The sequence below is a fragment of the Rhinichthys klamathensis genome, unplaced genomic scaffold, assembly GCF_029890125.1.
Source record: "Rhinichthys klamathensis goyatoka isolate OS25496 unplaced genomic scaffold, OSU_Roscu_1.1 h1tg000548l_1, whole genome shotgun sequence".
NCBI lineage: Eukaryota > Metazoa > Chordata > Actinopteri > Cypriniformes > Leuciscidae > Rhinichthys > Rhinichthys klamathensis.
This window is the reverse complement of record NW_026607019.1, coordinates 377,038-394,498: the sequence shown is the minus strand read 5'-3', so window position 1 is coordinate 394,498 and position 17,461 is coordinate 377,038. Positions and strand designations below refer to the sequence as shown.

The following is a 17,461-nucleotide window of genomic DNA, read 5'->3' as shown; positions in this document are numbered from 1 at the left end:
TGCAGCTGATGCAATGCAGTGGAAATCTTCTTTATTTTACAGTGTCTTTGTTACACGTTACACGTACTTGCAATAGTAATAACAGCAAATTATGCATAATTTCATGCAATTTACCCTAAACCAAAATCTAATCCTAACCCAATAGTAAGTACATGTTATTAATTAATATTACTCTTAAATGTATAATTAAACTGTAACAAGGACACCTTAAAATAAAGTGTAACCTCTTTTCTTTAGCTCTCTTAAAACATTCTCATTTGTTCATTCAAAAACAGTTGTAAAACTGTCATTGACCTCATTTCAACCTGGGATTTTCTCTCTTCAGTGGAACACAAAACAAGAAATTTTGAAGAATGTTCATGCTGCTCTTTTCCATAAGTACATCAAGAGATCTATTCAGAGATTTAGACTAAATTGACTGTAATCTGAAGAACTCTTTTTCACTATAAAGAACCTTTTATACAATGGAAAGGTTCCATTGATGCTAAACCATGAAGAACCATAAGCTGCTTTTCCTCCATAGGGCCAAACTGTTCTCATTGCTTAAATAGTTTGTGGAATTTTACTGAAAAGAGTTCAAAAAAGATTTTTGGCAAAAGAACACTTAAAAAAAAAAATTTTTTTAAAGGACAAAGGGTTCCGTGATCCATTGTACAGGATTTGAAAATGGTTCTCAGCAGAATCGTGACTACGTACCTTTGGTTTGTTAGCAGTGTTGTAGTCGAGACCTGCTCACTCGAGTCCGAGACGAGACCGAGACCATAGAGGGTCGAGTCCGAGTCGAGACTGAGACCAGAGAGGTTGGATAACCTAAGGTTGGGTCTGAAACCAGACCTAAAGATATCTTCAAGAATATGTAAAATATTTGGTGGTAACAATAAAATTGGCACCATACTCAAACAGTAAATCAAATATACCATGGAATCATGTACACTGTAATGGTAAAAAGGCCACATAGTAGGTGGTGCAAAGGTAATTTTATTACAATTATGACTTACAATTATTACAATCAGTAAGTGCTCTTACACATAACATTACTGCACATTAATTCTGTGTGGCTCTTATATGCAAACTGAATTATGGATGATAAGGCAGACATTTTCAATACATAGTTGAGCTAGAGGCTCCACATCACAACTGACCTGGGTCCTGCTGCATTTGCGTGCCGCGAACATTCAAGTCATGCGCAGTTGCGCACAAGAAAGTCAGCAATCATTGGACGTTTCAATCAAACAACAATTTAAAGAAATATTAACATACAGTAATAATCATGACATATTTTGAATGGGACTCGAGTGGACTCGGGAATAAATCCGAGTCCTAATATGTTCGAGTACGAGTCAATTCCGAGTCAAAATGCACACGAGTCCATGACAAGACCGAGACCATTAAAATATGGTCCCGAGACCGAGTCTTGAGTACACAACACTGTTTGTTAGCAGGTCAGATCTTATCAGGGTCCTGCTGATATGCTTTCCCTCCATCTCTAATGACTTCATTGCTTAATATCCCGGGTTAAACGTTCATTTGAACTCATTAGCACTTATTTCTCTGCATGGTAATTGTAAATACAATTGTTACAATTTGTGTCTCTGAATGTAAACATGAACATTCTGTCATATTTTACTTATACCTTCTTTTTGTTCCTAACCTGACTTAGTACTATACAGTCTTACTCATACAAAGCTATCAAATGACTTCTGAACACTTTTTTTGGTACTTTTATTAGATATTTTTGGAGTTTGACACCCCCTCTTCCTTTCATTATAAAAAAAAAAACGGCCCCCAGCTCATTATTAAAATTGTCTCCCTTTGTGATTCACAGAAGAAAGTAAGTCATACCGGTTTGGAACGTCATGAGGGTGAGTAAATTACAGAATTTTTGGGTGCGAGATGTTGTCGGCAAATGATCAGGGGCCGTATTCACAGAGAATTTTATCTTACCACTAGGAGTATTCCTAAATCGCACTAAAATATTTTAGCTAGTAATTTTCTCTTAAAAGTTATTCACAACGCCTTTCAGACCTACTCTTTGTAAGGAAAAATGACAACTCCTAAACTAAGAGTGAGTCTTCGTTGCTATGGATGACGTCAATTCTCATGCACGAGCTTCCTCGCAATGATCACGGTGATTGGTTGTTAGACCAAAACGGAAAAGAAAGCCCAACTGGACGCAGGATCAGTTACTGCTGCTGGCCCAGTTGGTGCTAGAAAAAAAAAAACATAATAAAAGGGAAATTCGGCACTGAGATATCAAGCAAAACTAAGCGTGAGACATGGGAGATGATTTGTTTGCAGATCAATGCAGTATTCCCGCTTGTGTTGCGGACCCCGGACGACTGCGAGAGGCGGTGGTATGCGCTACAATCCTTAGTGAGTTACGAGTCCTCTCGACTTCTTTTATGCTGTCCCAGACTTAGGTGCTACTTTTAGGGCTAAAATGCTCCGTGAATTACTCTTAGTGAAAACAATTAGGAGTCCTAAAGTTAGGAGTGACATGCCCATTATTTTTAGGAGTTGCTCTTAAATTCGCCCGTTAGGAGGTACTTTTAGCCTTAAAATTCTTTGTGAATACGGCCCCTGGATGATAAACTCCTGAATTTTTCACAAGTGCATTCATGGAGAACAAAAAAAGTTCTGTGATGAGAACCCATAAATCTGAGAGTGTAGTGACTTATTCAACAAGCTCCTTTTGACGTCCAAACCAAATTGCTTATCTTTATAAATCCATGTAAAATCGCTATAAAACCACAGTTAAAAGGTCAGCGTCCACAAACACTTATGTATTCCCCAACGTGTATTATGGCATTGTTTATCTGGTTATTTCCCTATTACTTTTAGGAATTATACGATAAAATAATTTTTACAGCACATCTGTTTACAATGACTAAGAGGTATGTTTTCTTGAAGAGAGACATTAAAGGTTATGTAACAGACCACACGTTAAATAGGTCATACCAGGTGCAATAACAATAAAGAAAGGCCTGATAAGTGTTTCCATAAACCTTGTTGTGTTTATCTAGGTAACGGGAGATTCAGGCTATCTTCCAGTAATGTGGTTGCTGAATCCCTTTGTGCAATATGTGAACAAATATCCCAAAAAACGTACAACCACATGTCTTACACATGGTGAGTGTATTTAGCTCTATTTGTGTATATGCACACAGTATCTGATTCATTGGTTGATATGCCAGCAAAGATGTTAAATGAATCTAAATAGAGTGCATGTCTACCAGGACTCATAAAATGACCTCATGGCATAGCAAACAGATTCTGAGTCACATAATCATATCTTCCTGATTAAATTTGATGTGATGTTGGTTGGAGAATTACCATAGGTTCACCGAACCTGAAACTTCACTGCAAAACAAAAAGTGTTTTTGTCTCGTTTTCCAGTAGAAATATCTAAAAATCCCTAAAACAAGATACATTTATACTTGAGAGCCAATTACTAAAGTCAAAAATTCTGATTTAGAAATCTATATTTTGTTGTCTTGGAAAGCTCATGATTTCAGGAATAAGATTATGAAAGTATATATTATCTACTTTATTAAATCCATTGTGGTTGAACATTTCAGGAATGGATAGCACAGAGCTACACAAATAGATGCCTTATGAAGATTTACTAAGCATTCAATTGGCCAAGCAACTACTGTAGATCATTGTGGTTTTTCTTGGATCTCTTGTCACTGCTCTTTGCTTGTGAGCACTAAAGATGGAACTTAGTTGTATAATCATAGCATCTCACTGTTTTTATTGGATGCGTTGCCATTATGGACTTTGGCAGTAGCGCTGAGACTGGAAGCTGCACAAAGATGGATGTGCCCTTTAGGATCTGAGGAGAAACACTGAATAACATCTATGGCCCAATGACGTGACAAGCAATTTTGATGTCCAAACCCCTTTATGAAGTCAAAATAAGGAAATGTTTAATAAAAAGCACATTTATTGAATCTATTAATCTCTGTTTATCAAATGATATGAACATATAGTGAGCGTATTACAAAGTGTAAGAATTATTAGACATTATAGTCTCATAATGTCATACCGGATAACTGTCCGGACCTTAGAGTGACGGGTTTGACAATATATTCTTATACAGTTTGCAGCTTTAATTTGCATAATTTCCATTCAAATTGTGATATTAACATATCATTAACATTGTTTAGTTGAATATTAGCAAATTACATAATTCATAATAATATTCAATTACAGTTACATTACATTTACTATAGACATTGTCTAAAATAACATTTAGTGTTCATTTAATGAAATTTAGTGTTTCAGTGTTCAACCCATTCATAAGATTTTTCTTTATAAATATGTTGTTCAATTAGATGCTTTTGTAAATTTGTTCAGTGAAATCAGCGAAGGTCGCCTACTTTAACCCTTTACATTATTTATGAATATTGATGTAGAGTGACTATGATCAGTAAAATGGTTCAAGGTACTTTTCAGTAATAAATTAAACCCAATGTTGAAAAGTTGTGCTGTTTTGATATTCATAAACATGAAAAAAAAATGGTTTAAATGTATTTACTTGCCAAATCTGGGAAGAAACCACACTGAGTTTGTGTGTAACAGTTTACACACTGAAAACCACATCTCTATTTCTTTAAAGTGGAGCCTAATTAATTTCCTTGGAAAAACATTGCATAACATTAATTATTTATGAACATTATTATGTGTAAGTGTTGTAAAAATGACTATTCATGTGTTAACTCATATGGTGTCATACCGGGTAACAATTTAAGTCAGGCGGGATAACGCTGTTTTTTCCCATTGAAATACATAATTTCACTTAATGGAGTTGAGGAAACAATAATAACATGATATCAAGTCCTGTAAAACTTTTTCAGACATTTTGCATTTTAAATCACATTGCAGTGTTAAAATGTGTGTAAAGAACTTGAACAATTAGGGTCACGTTTAAAGAAATCACAATATAATGAGAAATAAATAGTTGTGCCGATTTTTTTTTCTGAGCTTTAAATATTGTTTACTGCATCACTTTACATATTCATTAAGTATTTTTGATTTGAAAAGTTTTAATATCATAATATTTAGAAAATGCATTAAAGTTATCCCGTATGACATTTTGACTGGTGTCGTCACATATTTCTCAGTTAAACCGCTTAAAATACATTGTTTAAAATTGAGATTTTAGTAATAAGTAAAAAACATCCCCATAAAGATAATAACTACTTTGATGTGCAGTTTTAACCTATTTTAATTTTTTATCAGTTGAAAACCTTATTTGTCACTGGCCCCTATATATCTTTCTATCTATCTACCTATCTATTGGTTTACATATCTATCGTATCTATCTGTCTATCTGTCGGTCTATCTATCTATCGGTCTGTCTATCTATTTATCTAAAAGCACCAAATTTGAACATATTGCTGTGTTTTTTTAAAAGGATAATATTGCAGAGATAGGAGCTTACATGACGTCTGCACTGGCAGTGACAGTTGGCAAAGTTTCTTGTCTGCTAGAGGATTCCTCTGGTGTGTCAGGGCACAATTCTGGCCTTTAGTATGCATCATTGCTTCTTCCGTTTCACTGGTGAGGTAGGCTGGCTACGGAGAACCAGCTTGAATACATGAGGACAGATATGCGCTTGTTGTGTAACTCCTGATATGGTTCCTTTTAAGGCTGGGGTTCTCTCCCTGATCTGGGATGTTCCATTCAGGGGAGGTCCTGTAATCTTAGGTTCGCTTCGCCTTCTCTCTTAGGAAGTGTGCTGTAAAATGTGATATGTGGTACAAAATCAATTCATGTCACTCTCGAGATTTGCAGTCTCACTGTTTATGAATGGTATATAACCAGTTGGATTCCTAAACTGTATTACATAAACAATCTTTTTACATATGGTTTACCGTGAGAGAGAAACAATGCTCACAAATCCTCCAAGAATGACTGTTGTACCAGTCACTTTTTCATCTGTGAATATCCACCCACACTTTTCATTTCTCCAGCGACAAATGCAGATATCCTTACGCAACAATTGGCCCGCAGTAAATTTGACACTTGCGCTTAAAAGAGCAACTGTTACATGTCATCCACCCCTCCCACCAAAACTGAATATGATATAGATGACAAGTTATAATCTTTCATAACCAGTGCTAAGCATTCTGTTAATTGAAGAAAATAATTCTTAGTTACATAAATAAATACATAAGATTAGTTAATTGAAGGATATTTGCAGCTGGCACACCTCGTTGCCTATGACGCAAATGTAAAGCAAACATGACAAAAAATAAGCTTTTAATCAATCAAATAGAGTGGCCACTTTAAGTCCAAAGTGTTACAGGGCCTGAAGGGAGATTATCATGGGTTGGGCTGTTTCTTTTCTCTGTGTGGTTTCATGGAGAATTAGCATTTTGTACACCATGACCAGGTAGACAAGACGCCTGTGTACTGTACTTATGCAACAATGAGCTATGACATCTGGAAATGTAACAAAATGGAAATGAAAGCAAACCTGAGATAAGATACAAGTTCAAACTGATCATAATAAGCTCTGCAGCAAATGTGTAAAAATGATGTGTTCACTTAAACTACATTGTTATGTTACGTAAAAGTCCCTCAGTCAGCAAGAATGTTTTTACATCAAATATAAGCTTACATAACGTGATTCCAGTAATTAAACAGTCTCATGAGACTTCTAGATAAGAACTTGTGGATCTTATCAAACATTAACAGGAGCAAGCCCTACAATAGTTAAGAATGGCCTATAACACCAAAACTAAAAGACAAACGGCATTGTCAGTCAGATTTTTTTTTTATTAATTAATATTTTTATTCAGCAAGGATGCATTAAATTGATCAAAAGTGACAGTAAAAACATTTACAATGTTACAAAATATTTCCATTTTTAAATATTTGCTGTTTTATCATCTGTTTTCAACATTGATAATATTAAGAAATGTTTCTTGAGCACCAAATCAGCATATTAGAATAATTTCTGAAGGATCATGTGACACTGAAGACTGGAGGAATGATGCTAAAAATTAAGCTTTGCTTTCAATGGAATAAATTATACTTTAAAATATATTAAAATAAAAAACAGCTTATTTTAAATTGTAATTGTATTTCACAATATTACTGTTTTTACTGTATTTTGGATCGAATTAATGCAGACTTAGTAAGTGTATAAGAGACTTCTTTAAAAAAAAATCTAAACTTTTGAAAGGTAATCCACTTTAATCCACACGTAATTCACGCAAAAATGTGTATCTTTTTTTTTTTTTTTTTTTTTTTTTACAAAATACCAAACTAATTGGCATGTGGAAATAGTCCAGTTTCCAAAATAATTTTAGCGGACGTGTGACCCTCAAATTGTTCCAAACCTGTATGAATTTCTTTCTTTCAGCCAACTATTCGCTTGCAGTGTTATGCAATGTACGTCATAACTCTGGTGTTTCTATCCTATTCACAAAGCCTTATGCCTCACCCAAGCTCTAATGAAGTATGGATAAAATGTACTCATGATCATCATGTCAAACCCTGCTAAGTCACATTGAGATGTCAGTCTTGTGACATTCTCCAGGATTTGTCATTCAAGTGAGGGAGCTGTATGCTCTTTTATAGGCCTTTTGCCTTCAAGAATGGCCTTATTTATACTTTCTCTTTATTATCAGCCGCTTGTAATGACAATCAATCCACCAATCAAGTGACTGATGTGGTCTGATGCATTCCACACTACAACACATTTTTCGGTGCTGTATTGAGCCCTTTGTGTTTATTCTTTTGATGATTTGAGTAAGTCATTGTCAGAACCTCAACCTACCATGAAAAGCACAATTACACCAGAATGCGGGTTGTAGAATTCAATATGACCTTAAGCTGTGATGGGCGACGTGTTAAGAATGCTCTAAGAACTGCATTACAAACAAAAAAAGACTACTTGTGAATCCTTTATAAACAGTTTTGGGATTTAGATGCACAATACTTGGGTGTGAAACTGGGAACAGCCTATCTGGTTGTTTGCAAAAAACAAAACAAAAAAAACTTTTCTTAAGCTAAAGGTATTTGTCTACATGCAGAATGGATACACCCTGAAGTGTGCTTCACGGATTGCTATTACAGAACCATGTCCACCCAGCAGGGCCTTCGGTGACGACGAGGTGAATTTAAAGTATTTCCTTGCTTTCACTCTATTTTAATGTTCGGTGACCCTTCTAAATCATTCCAGCACTGGATTTTCACCAACAATGCTTTCCTACCTCAAGGCAAGCTATTTTTAGGCCAATGACGCAGGTGTCTCATATCACCACCCGCTCAGAACACAGATGAGGGCTCCCTCTTCCGTGCTGCCTGGCGACGGCGGATGCTGTTGCCAGGGGAACTGAAATTGACATCACACACACATACTGTCAGGACCTCCCCTATTGAAATGGTATGTAGTTGAGCTCTCTGATCACATACACATTAATCTATTATGACAAACCCCCGCTTCTGGTGCCCCCAAGACTGATCAACAGCTTGCGAGCTGAGTCATCCAGACATGCCACGCTGCAGAGAATCGTGCGTAGCAGCCTTTCTTTTCATCCGCTGTGTAGCCAAATTCAATCTGAACAGATGTTTGGATGTTTTCTTAGGTAGTCCACACCAACATACTGTTAACGTTATACAGTAATCATTATTATGTAATTGGGAATTAAGACATATTTAACCATGTATTCTTCATTCACTAATACAGAGGAGACTCATAAATTCAGATTTATGACAGTCCCAGTTGTAATAAGCTGTGTATTTGCCGTTCCTGATGTATTTTTTTTTAGATGTTTGAGTCTGATTTGGTTCCCTAAACATCCTTTTGTTCAGATGCTTCCTCCTGATTTATGGGGTTTATTTTTTCTCTTTTCTTTCTCATTTGGGACCAGTGAAGAAAAATCCTGTTCTATCTTGTACAATCTTTGCTTAGTTATGCCACTGGAACATGTCAAATTTATTTTATTGTGGAAAAAAAGCTAATTCAATTATTTGGCTCATATCATTAAAAATAACAATTGTAAATGTTTCTATAATAAAATGTAAAACATATATAGTTAATAATGGCCTAAAGACATGCATGGTAAGATTTTTCTGAGGTAAGAAATCTCGGGGGATCTTATTACATATTATATCATTATGAAATATTTTCAGTCTTGTAGATTTGATCGATGCTAGTAGTAATATTTTATTAGCAATATAAAATGTACCACACACACACACACACAGAGAGAGAGAGAGAGAGTAGTGTAAAAAAGTGATGTCCGGTGGAGATATTTGAAGTTCAATCAAACCTCCAGAATATTTTATATATTTTTTTAAATATGAGGGAAGAACAAAACACTGGTTAAAGCTGATTAATGTAATTATCTGACAAAATTACTCCGCACATTACAGCTACAGATTTTATTTTACTATGCAAAATAAAAGCTCACATGCTGAGGGAAAAAAAAAAACATATATTGACTACAACATAATATAAATTTACCAATTTTGCATCATATAAATTTACCAAGCAAGACTAGGTTCAAATTCACAGATACAGATAACTTACAAGTAAATATATATGTATTCTTATTTTGCTGTTTTGTTTCTGGTTCATCTCTTTAAAAGTGAGTCATTGACTATTACAAAGCTCATACGCACTGATGTGATAACCGAGGCCGGTGGGTGTGTCACAGCTGCACGCTTCCGCCAATCCAATCCAAAAGTGTCATGACATTATTCATGAGCAGATATTCAACCAATAATACGCACGTATGCAAATCTAATAGGTATAAAGACCATTCAGATGGTGCGTTTCTAGCATAACTGCAATACTTACAGCGACTCTTGTTTGTGCGTGGATTGGGAAAAGTGAATCACTAACGCAGCTGGATAACCTCACGAACCGTCTCGATTTATAAATAGCCGATAACGAGAGCAACTGTGAAATAACTGAGCTTTTCACAGACGATTTTGCGTTTGAGCTTCATCTGTGTGGAAAGACAGCGACATCTGTGCGGGAGTAGAGCAGAAGTTTTTGCCTTTTTAAAGCTAGTTGTTCTTTCCATCGACATGTCCTCCGGTGATGTGTCAGAGCAGTGTCGGCGGTTTTGCGTGTTGTCTTGGGAGCAGGTGCAACGTTTGGACTCTATTCTTGGCGAGACGGTTCCAGTTCACGGACGTGGAAACTTCCCGACGCTTTCGGTGCAACCGCGACAGATTGTTCAGGTTATTATGAAAGCGCATCTCTCTGAATACTTTTTCTGCACATTACTATAGCCTAATTTATTTAGGCCTATACATTTTTACGGGTCTATATAACATTTCACTTTTATAATGATACTCCCTTTTGGTTAGATGTTTTAAAATGTATTATTTAAAACTAGCACGCTATTGTTTTATGTTACACTTACATATTTTTTTAATTACTAGCAAGTAATCAAAAGTGAGTAGTATTGCTTATTTCTATTTCACTGGTTATTCTTCATTACATACTGGTACTTAGTATTCCAGTAGTGATTTAATATCTATTCAGTCACTAGGACGTACTCTTGCTACTAGTCACTTTACCAATGTTACCAGTCAATATCAGCTATTCATTTCGATCTAGTGTGTTGCAGACATACCTTCCAGTTTTAGGCTACTACTAACTTTTCATTTACTAATAGTATTTATTTCTTAGTTGTAAACTAAGTTATGGTAGTAACTAATGTATATTCTAGTTGTCCCAATACTAAATGAATATAGCCTACACTAGGTCATATTAGACACTAGTGTGTATTTCAAATGTTACTAACATTTAAATCCGATTTGTAAGATGTTTAGTTGAACTAGGCTAAAAGTAAAAAGCAACTAGTTATAACTAGGATAGATACTAGTATATCTCATAAATACTAGTAAAGCTGGAATAGATAATACTACGGGGACTACTAGAACCTAATGAAGAGTTACTAGTACAATTTTATTAACTACTAATCGAAAGTGAATGGTTCATATCTGAATCACAGATGCACACAGAATTCAGTGGCAAAAATGTGCAGTGGAATAGGTATTATTCACCATACTGATATAGTTTAGAAGCCAAGTAATATGTGGAAGTATAATAAAAAAATACAAGTGCAATTGTAAAATATGCTAGTCACTATTGGATTACTTGTAGAAAAAAGTTCTAGTCTAAGAAAAATAGATACTAGTTAATTTTAAGGAATAAGTTAAAGGAAAAAAAAAAACTCTGGCATGTCACTGCATGGCCAACTATTGGTGTAATGTCTCAACCCCCCAAGGATAAGCAAAACATTCTTAACCTTTGGCCCTCCTGCAGATACAGAAAACTGTGCACTTAGCAAATTTAAGCGACTTGTTAATGACTTGGACATTCTCACGAATCCTACACTGAGTGTGACTCATAACCGACCCTAATCCCATGCGGTGTAACACTGCTTGAGCTAGTCCAGTGATAACCAGCACCAATGCCCCCCTTTTTAATGAAAAGAATTCTTGTTCTCATACACAAGCAGTGGTGGTTTGCATCTACACATGTAAGCAGATATTGATCTTTTCTCCAGATCACTTCCTGTAGTATGGTTTCATCCAACAAGAGAGGGTTTGTTTTAAGTCCTTTAGGGAGAATGTGCTTGCTGTTGAACAGAAAATGTGTATACGTTTCAGCATTTCATGTATATGATCCCATATGAAAGTAGTTCATCTGACATCTTTTATTTCAGTGTTCTCAAAAATGCATTTATACAGTGACATTTCTTATATCTTAGAAACTGGCCTAAGATTGGCCCATATTGGTTCTAATTAAAAGAAGATTGAAACTAACTATGAACTGTGGAATCTGTCAGTTTCCCCTCCTTTGATCCAGTTTTGCTCCTCATGGAGTGGACCGTGACAAATGGTCAAGCTTTTGACAATCTCCGTTACATAATATTACATCTGCCTGGTTTTGAACGGATAGTAATGTCCTGTCAATAAAACCCAACTAGGAAGCCCATTATATTTAATGGAAAACCTGTAAAAAAACAACTTTGATGTTTTATTGCAGCCTCCACGTCATTGCAAAATTGACAAAAGATGGCCGCTCGTTCACTGTTAGTCGTTTTCTCTAACCCTAATGATTTGCCACGGCACCATGCCATTACATGGACTTTGTGGCTGTTTTCATTATCATCATAACCATGTCATGATTGCACATTTGCACCTTGTGCTTTGGGCTGTGATGTACAGTTGAACCATAAAATGTAGGTTTTGAATGCAATTGTGAACCTGACTTGGCATCATCTTAATATCATAATATTCACATGCACTGCAAGGCGATCCGGTTAAACCCTCGATCCATTGGTGGAAACTTAAAGAACCTTTGAGTTTGTTTGCTTTGGCAATATTTTTTGAAACACCATTGACGGATGTTCATATTGACAATAGTCCATTATGAAATAAAGTAAACCGACTTTTTGTTTAAATAAATAACACCCTTTGTGGTGTAATAAATTGCACTCGGCCATATTGCAATTTGCTTGTTGATTAATTGTGCTTCAAATATGTATTACTGTAAGTAATATGTTCTCAGCATGTGTGCTTGGTTACACTGCATTCACTTGGTCAATTGCTGCAATCTGACCTATTGTGTAAAAATAGAAGGCTAATGATTTGATTGACAGGAGTGAGGGTAGGTGCGCTGATTGACATTAATCCGACAGAGCTGTGGAAAAAGGTTACGTGCATTCTAGACGGAGATAATGAGTTTGATTTAAGCACATTTTAATCTCTGAATGGTTGCGAAACAATATAAAAAGCATATAAATCTGCTTGGCATGCATAAAATGTGGTCTGTGCCAAAAGCAACATTTTTGCCTTTTTACCCTGAATTAGGCATTTATGAATGCGTTTTCCGATTTCACATTTAAGATTTATAAGACCTTCATGTGAATGTGAAATCTTACAACTGCCTCTGTAGTTTCACGTATTCGTAAGCGAGCAGTTTTGTATAATGTGCAGCTGTTGCCTACACAGTGGTGCATGTTTCCAAGTCTCGGTGGATGTATTCCTGCCGATGCACAGATGTGTCAGTGCACATTCCATAAACACATTAACACTGGTCTTTACAATCAGCTTCAGCTCTAGTCTGTGCGTGAAATATACTGGGAACATTATGAACATGCTTGGTAGTGAAAAGTAAAATGAAGATTTTTGTTAATTTGGTGAGGTGTAGGCTAGTTTTTTGTTTATGAAGTGCATATACGTGTAATAACTTCCCATTTGCAAATAAATGCATCCAGCACAGAAGATTAAAGGCCAAATATAGGAAATAACGTTAAATGTGTGTGTGGCATGTTCAAAAATTCTCTCAGGGGGATTTAGTTGGAGTATATGGCTGTCAGTATTCTACATTTCGACAGCCTGAATCACAGCAACAAAGAGAAAAAATGACAGCGGCTGCAAACTATAGTGAATTGATGTGTTATTGATCACTGACTATAGACCAACTGTGATTGTTCTCAGTGTGAGGGGGAATAAATACAAGAAATCTGTGAGTCTATGCACTATACAACATTTTTAGCTAATAAGATAATTATCTAATAGCAGTGGTGGCAGAACAAAGTATCCTCAAATTGCTCAAATAAGGCAGTACTTAGTGCGCTATTGCGTTTTCCAGGGTTTACGTGTTCCACGTAGTGCTTAGATGGTAATGATGAGGGTTATTGAAATGATGGCTGATATGGTAAGCTGAAAATTATTTTTATGTTATGGTGAATAACCATTAGCTGGCCGATAATAAAATTCTATATTTTTCTAAATGCATAAAAAATAAAACCAAAAAATAAAATCAGGTTTTTTTTAAAAGCTACATGAAGTGTGTGTAGGAATCACAACATTAATGATTTTGAGATTTGCTTTTTTAATGATTTTTAAGATTACATTTAACAGTGTTAAAGGGATACTCCTCTTTTTTGGAAATAGGCTTATTTTACAACTCCCCCAGAGTTAAACTGTTGAGTTTTACCGTTTTTGAATCCATTCAGCCGATCTCCGGTTCTGGCGGTACCACTTTTAGCATAGCTTAGCATACATCATTGAAGTGGACAAGACCATTAGCATTTCTCAAAAAAAAAAATGACCAAAGAGTTTCGATATTTTTCCTATTTAAAACTTGACTCTTCTGTAGTTACATCATGCACCAAGACCGACGGAAAATGTAAAGTTGCGATTTTCTAGGCTGATATGGCTAGGAACTATACTCTCATTCCTGCGTAATAATCAAGAAACTTCACTGCCGTACCATGAGTGCAGCAGGCGTAATGATATGACGCAGCGCCTGAAAATAGTCCCCAGCTCGGTAACTTCCAACGTGACCGGGACTAAGTGCCTGCGCCTGCTGCACTCATGGTACGGCAGTGAAGTTTCTTGATTACTACGCAGGAATGAGAGTATAGTTCCTAGCCATATCAGCCTAGAAAATCGCAACTTTACATTTTCCGTCGGTCTTACTGCACGATGTAACTACAGAAGAGTCAAGTTTTAAATAGGAAAAATATCGAAACACTTTGGTCTTTTTTTTGTGAGAAATGCTAATGGTCTTGTCCACTTCAATGATGTATGCTAAGCTATGCTAAAAGTGGTACCGCCAGAACCGGAGATCGGCTGAATGGATTCAAAAACGGTAAAACTCAACAGTTTAACTCTGGGGGAGTTGTAAAATGAACCTATTTCCAAAAAAAGTGGAGTATCCCTTTAAATTATTAGCATTTTTAAAGAGTAACTTGAAGTGAGCATTGTGACAGCAAAGGTGATCTAAATGTAAAAATCGGGGAAATATTTACATTTAAATATCGAATATTGACCAATAAATGAAACGATCTCTGATCTTAAACTATTTCTGCAGGTGGTTCGAGCGCGTTTGGAGGAGCGAGGCATCACGGTTCGAGATGTGAGGCTGAACGGCTCTGCTGCCAGTCACGTTCTGCACCAGGACACGGGGCTCGGATACAAGGACTTGGACCTGATTTTTGGTGTTTCACTGTCAGACGATCAGGCTTTCCGTGTGGTTAAGGATGTGGTTCTCGACAGCCTTCTGGACTTCCTACCCGAGGGTGTCAGCAAGGAAAGAATCTCACCACTTACTTTGAAGGAGGCCTATGTGCAGAAGTTGGTGAAGGTTTGCAATGACACCGACCGCTGGAGTCTCATTTCCCTCTCCAACAACACCGGCAAGAACGTCGAGCTTAAGTTTGTAGACTCTCTGAGGCGGCAATTTGAGTTCAGCGTGGACTCCTTCCACATAGTCTTGGACTCCCTTCTTCTGTTCGACCGTTGTTCAGAGACGCCCATGTCGGAGTGCTTCCATCCGACGGTGTTGGGCGAGAGCATGTACGGGGACTTTGAGGACGCTCTCGGCCATCTGTGCAACAAGGTCATCGCAACCCGAAACCCGGAGGAGATCCGGGGAGGTGGTCTCTTAAAATACTGCCACCTTCTGGTGCGAGGGTTTCGGCCGACCTCCGAATCGGAGATGAAATCGCTCCAGCGGTACATGTGCTCTCGGTTCTTCATTGACTTTCCAGACATAGGCGAGCAACAGCGAAAGCTCGAGGCGTACCTGCAGAATCACTTCGCCGGAATGGAGCACAAACGGTATGACTGTCTGGTCACGTTATACCACGTGGTCAATGAGAGTACGGTTTGCTTGATGGGACACGAACGACGGCAGACATTAAATCTTATCTCCATGCTCGCACTGAGGGTGCTGGCTGAACAGAACGCCATCCCCACGGTGACCAACGTCACGTGCTATTACCAGCCGGCACCCTACGTGCGAGACATCAACTTCAGTAACTACTACATCGCACACGTGCAGCCGCTGGTGCACACCTGCAGTAGTTCCTACCCAACGTGGTTGCCCTGCAACTGACCCCTGCAGAGGACATCTGATTAAAATCGACTTCAGCCCTTGTACCTTCCCATGTGGTGAAGACGAAATGCAAGTGAATATATACACTTTTTTTTTTCTTTTTTTTCTTTTTCAGACACACAAAAATGGACGTTTAAGAAGAGCTTTTACAAAACAATGGCCATTGTTTTTGTGTTAAATGTGACATATATATAGAATGACTGTTCACTGCTGTATGTCTAATTTGAGCCGATCCTTACGTTTTCTGTTCTGCAGAGTGAACGAAGATCTTTTTCACATGTAGCAGGGGGAAAAAAACTTTTTTTTCTTCTCTCAAACTCATTATAGATTCAGTTAAACTCTTGCAGGTTATGCAAGTGGGAAAAGGAGGCTGCGTTTTGCGTTATGAAGCTATATATGTTTTTATTTTATTATATTTTATTTTTGATGCCAGACTGTGGTTTCAATCAACCTCTGTTTTGCTTTTTGGTTTTTTAAAGGACCAAAGAAATTTTATTTTTGTCATGAAGAACGGAATGTTTGCTGTTGTAATTCCAAGTGCCTAAAAAACATTGTACAAAAAAGTGAGACCTGTTCTCTCGAAAACCATTTTTCAGTCTCCTTGTTAATTGTAAAACTCTATTTTCAGGGATGGAGGCATGTATTTCCATGTGATTAAAAAAGCACAAAACCCATCTTCATGTGTTCTAAACCTCTTTTGAAGTTGTAGTGGTCACATTTTGTAATTATTATAATTCAAGTGTATATTTATAGGCATATTTCAATTTGTGTTGGAAAATAATGTCAAATGGTAGGGATTTTCTATATCAACAGAGCAGAGGTGACAGTGGTCAGTGATGAAACTTGAAAGTCTATAGCACTGTTGTGGTCTGAATGTGTGCTGACTCTTAATCTGAGGAAATGGATCCATTGCAGTTCCAGAACATGAACCATAAGGATCCTTTCTAAAGCACAATGGCCTCTCTTTTAGTGTTACACTAAAGGTAACAGACAAAGGCTGTTTTGTTAATGCTGTCCCTGGCGATAGAATCCTATTTCTTTTCATAAAGCCATATCCATGTCATTGTTTTTGTAAACATCAAGGAGCTGGTATTGCGTTGTAAGCTAACTGATCAAAGGATGCGATGTTAAAAATGATTTCTACTGATTAGTAGAATAATATATACTGTAATTTACCATTGTGAATTGCTTTAGCTCAAAGTTTAATAGTTTAAATAGTCTTCGGCCCGGTTTCACATACAAGTTTAAGTAATTTAAGTAGCATTTATAAATGTGCCTTGGAAAAACATCAATTTTAGTCTGAGTCTTGTCTGTGAAACCTGGCATTAATCATTTAATTTTAAAGTTGTCACTGCATCAGGTTCATTCTTTTGCCAATATAAAGAGCTCTACATCAGTTTTCTTGCGGTTCAAGTAGTTAATCGTCAGGACTGGTAACTAGGTTCAGACAAGTTGGATGATCCATAAATTCTCCTTTCACCATTGTGCTCTTGAGTCTTTTTGTGCCATTGCCTTTTGGGAATGAATCAATAAATATAAACCAATTTTCTCTTCCGCACAACGTTTAGA

At 36.8% G+C, this 17,461-nt stretch overlaps 1 protein-coding gene across 1 annotated transcript; it reads left to right on the top strand.

The window, feature by feature from the left end:
• Positions 1 to 9,790: 9,790 nt before the first annotated feature.
• On the top strand, positions 9,791 to 15,986 carry tent5ba (terminal nucleotidyltransferase 5ba). Its single transcript, XM_056238936.1, has 2 exons — positions 9,791 to 10,209; positions 14,867 to 15,986. Exons 1-2 carry the CDS (start codon positions 10,054 to 10,056, stop codon positions 15,890 to 15,892), a joined length of 1,182 nt encoding a protein of 393 aa, XP_056094911.1. The 5' UTR covers positions 9,791 to 10,053; the 3' UTR covers positions 15,893 to 15,986.
• The last annotated feature ends 1,475 nt before the right edge of the window (positions 15,987 to 17,461 follow it).

What these genes read in the sequence shown, in the direction of transcription:
- tent5ba (XM_056238936.1), top strand. Translation starts at nt 10,054, where the DNA reads ATGTCCTCCGGTGATGTGTCAGAGCAGTGTCGGCGGTTTTGCGTGTTG. An exon ending in AACCGCGACAGATTGTTCAG is followed by an intron (nt 10,210 to 14,866) that starts GTTATTATGAAA and finishes CTATTTCTGCAG; the next exon opens with GTGGTTCGAGCGCGTTTGGA.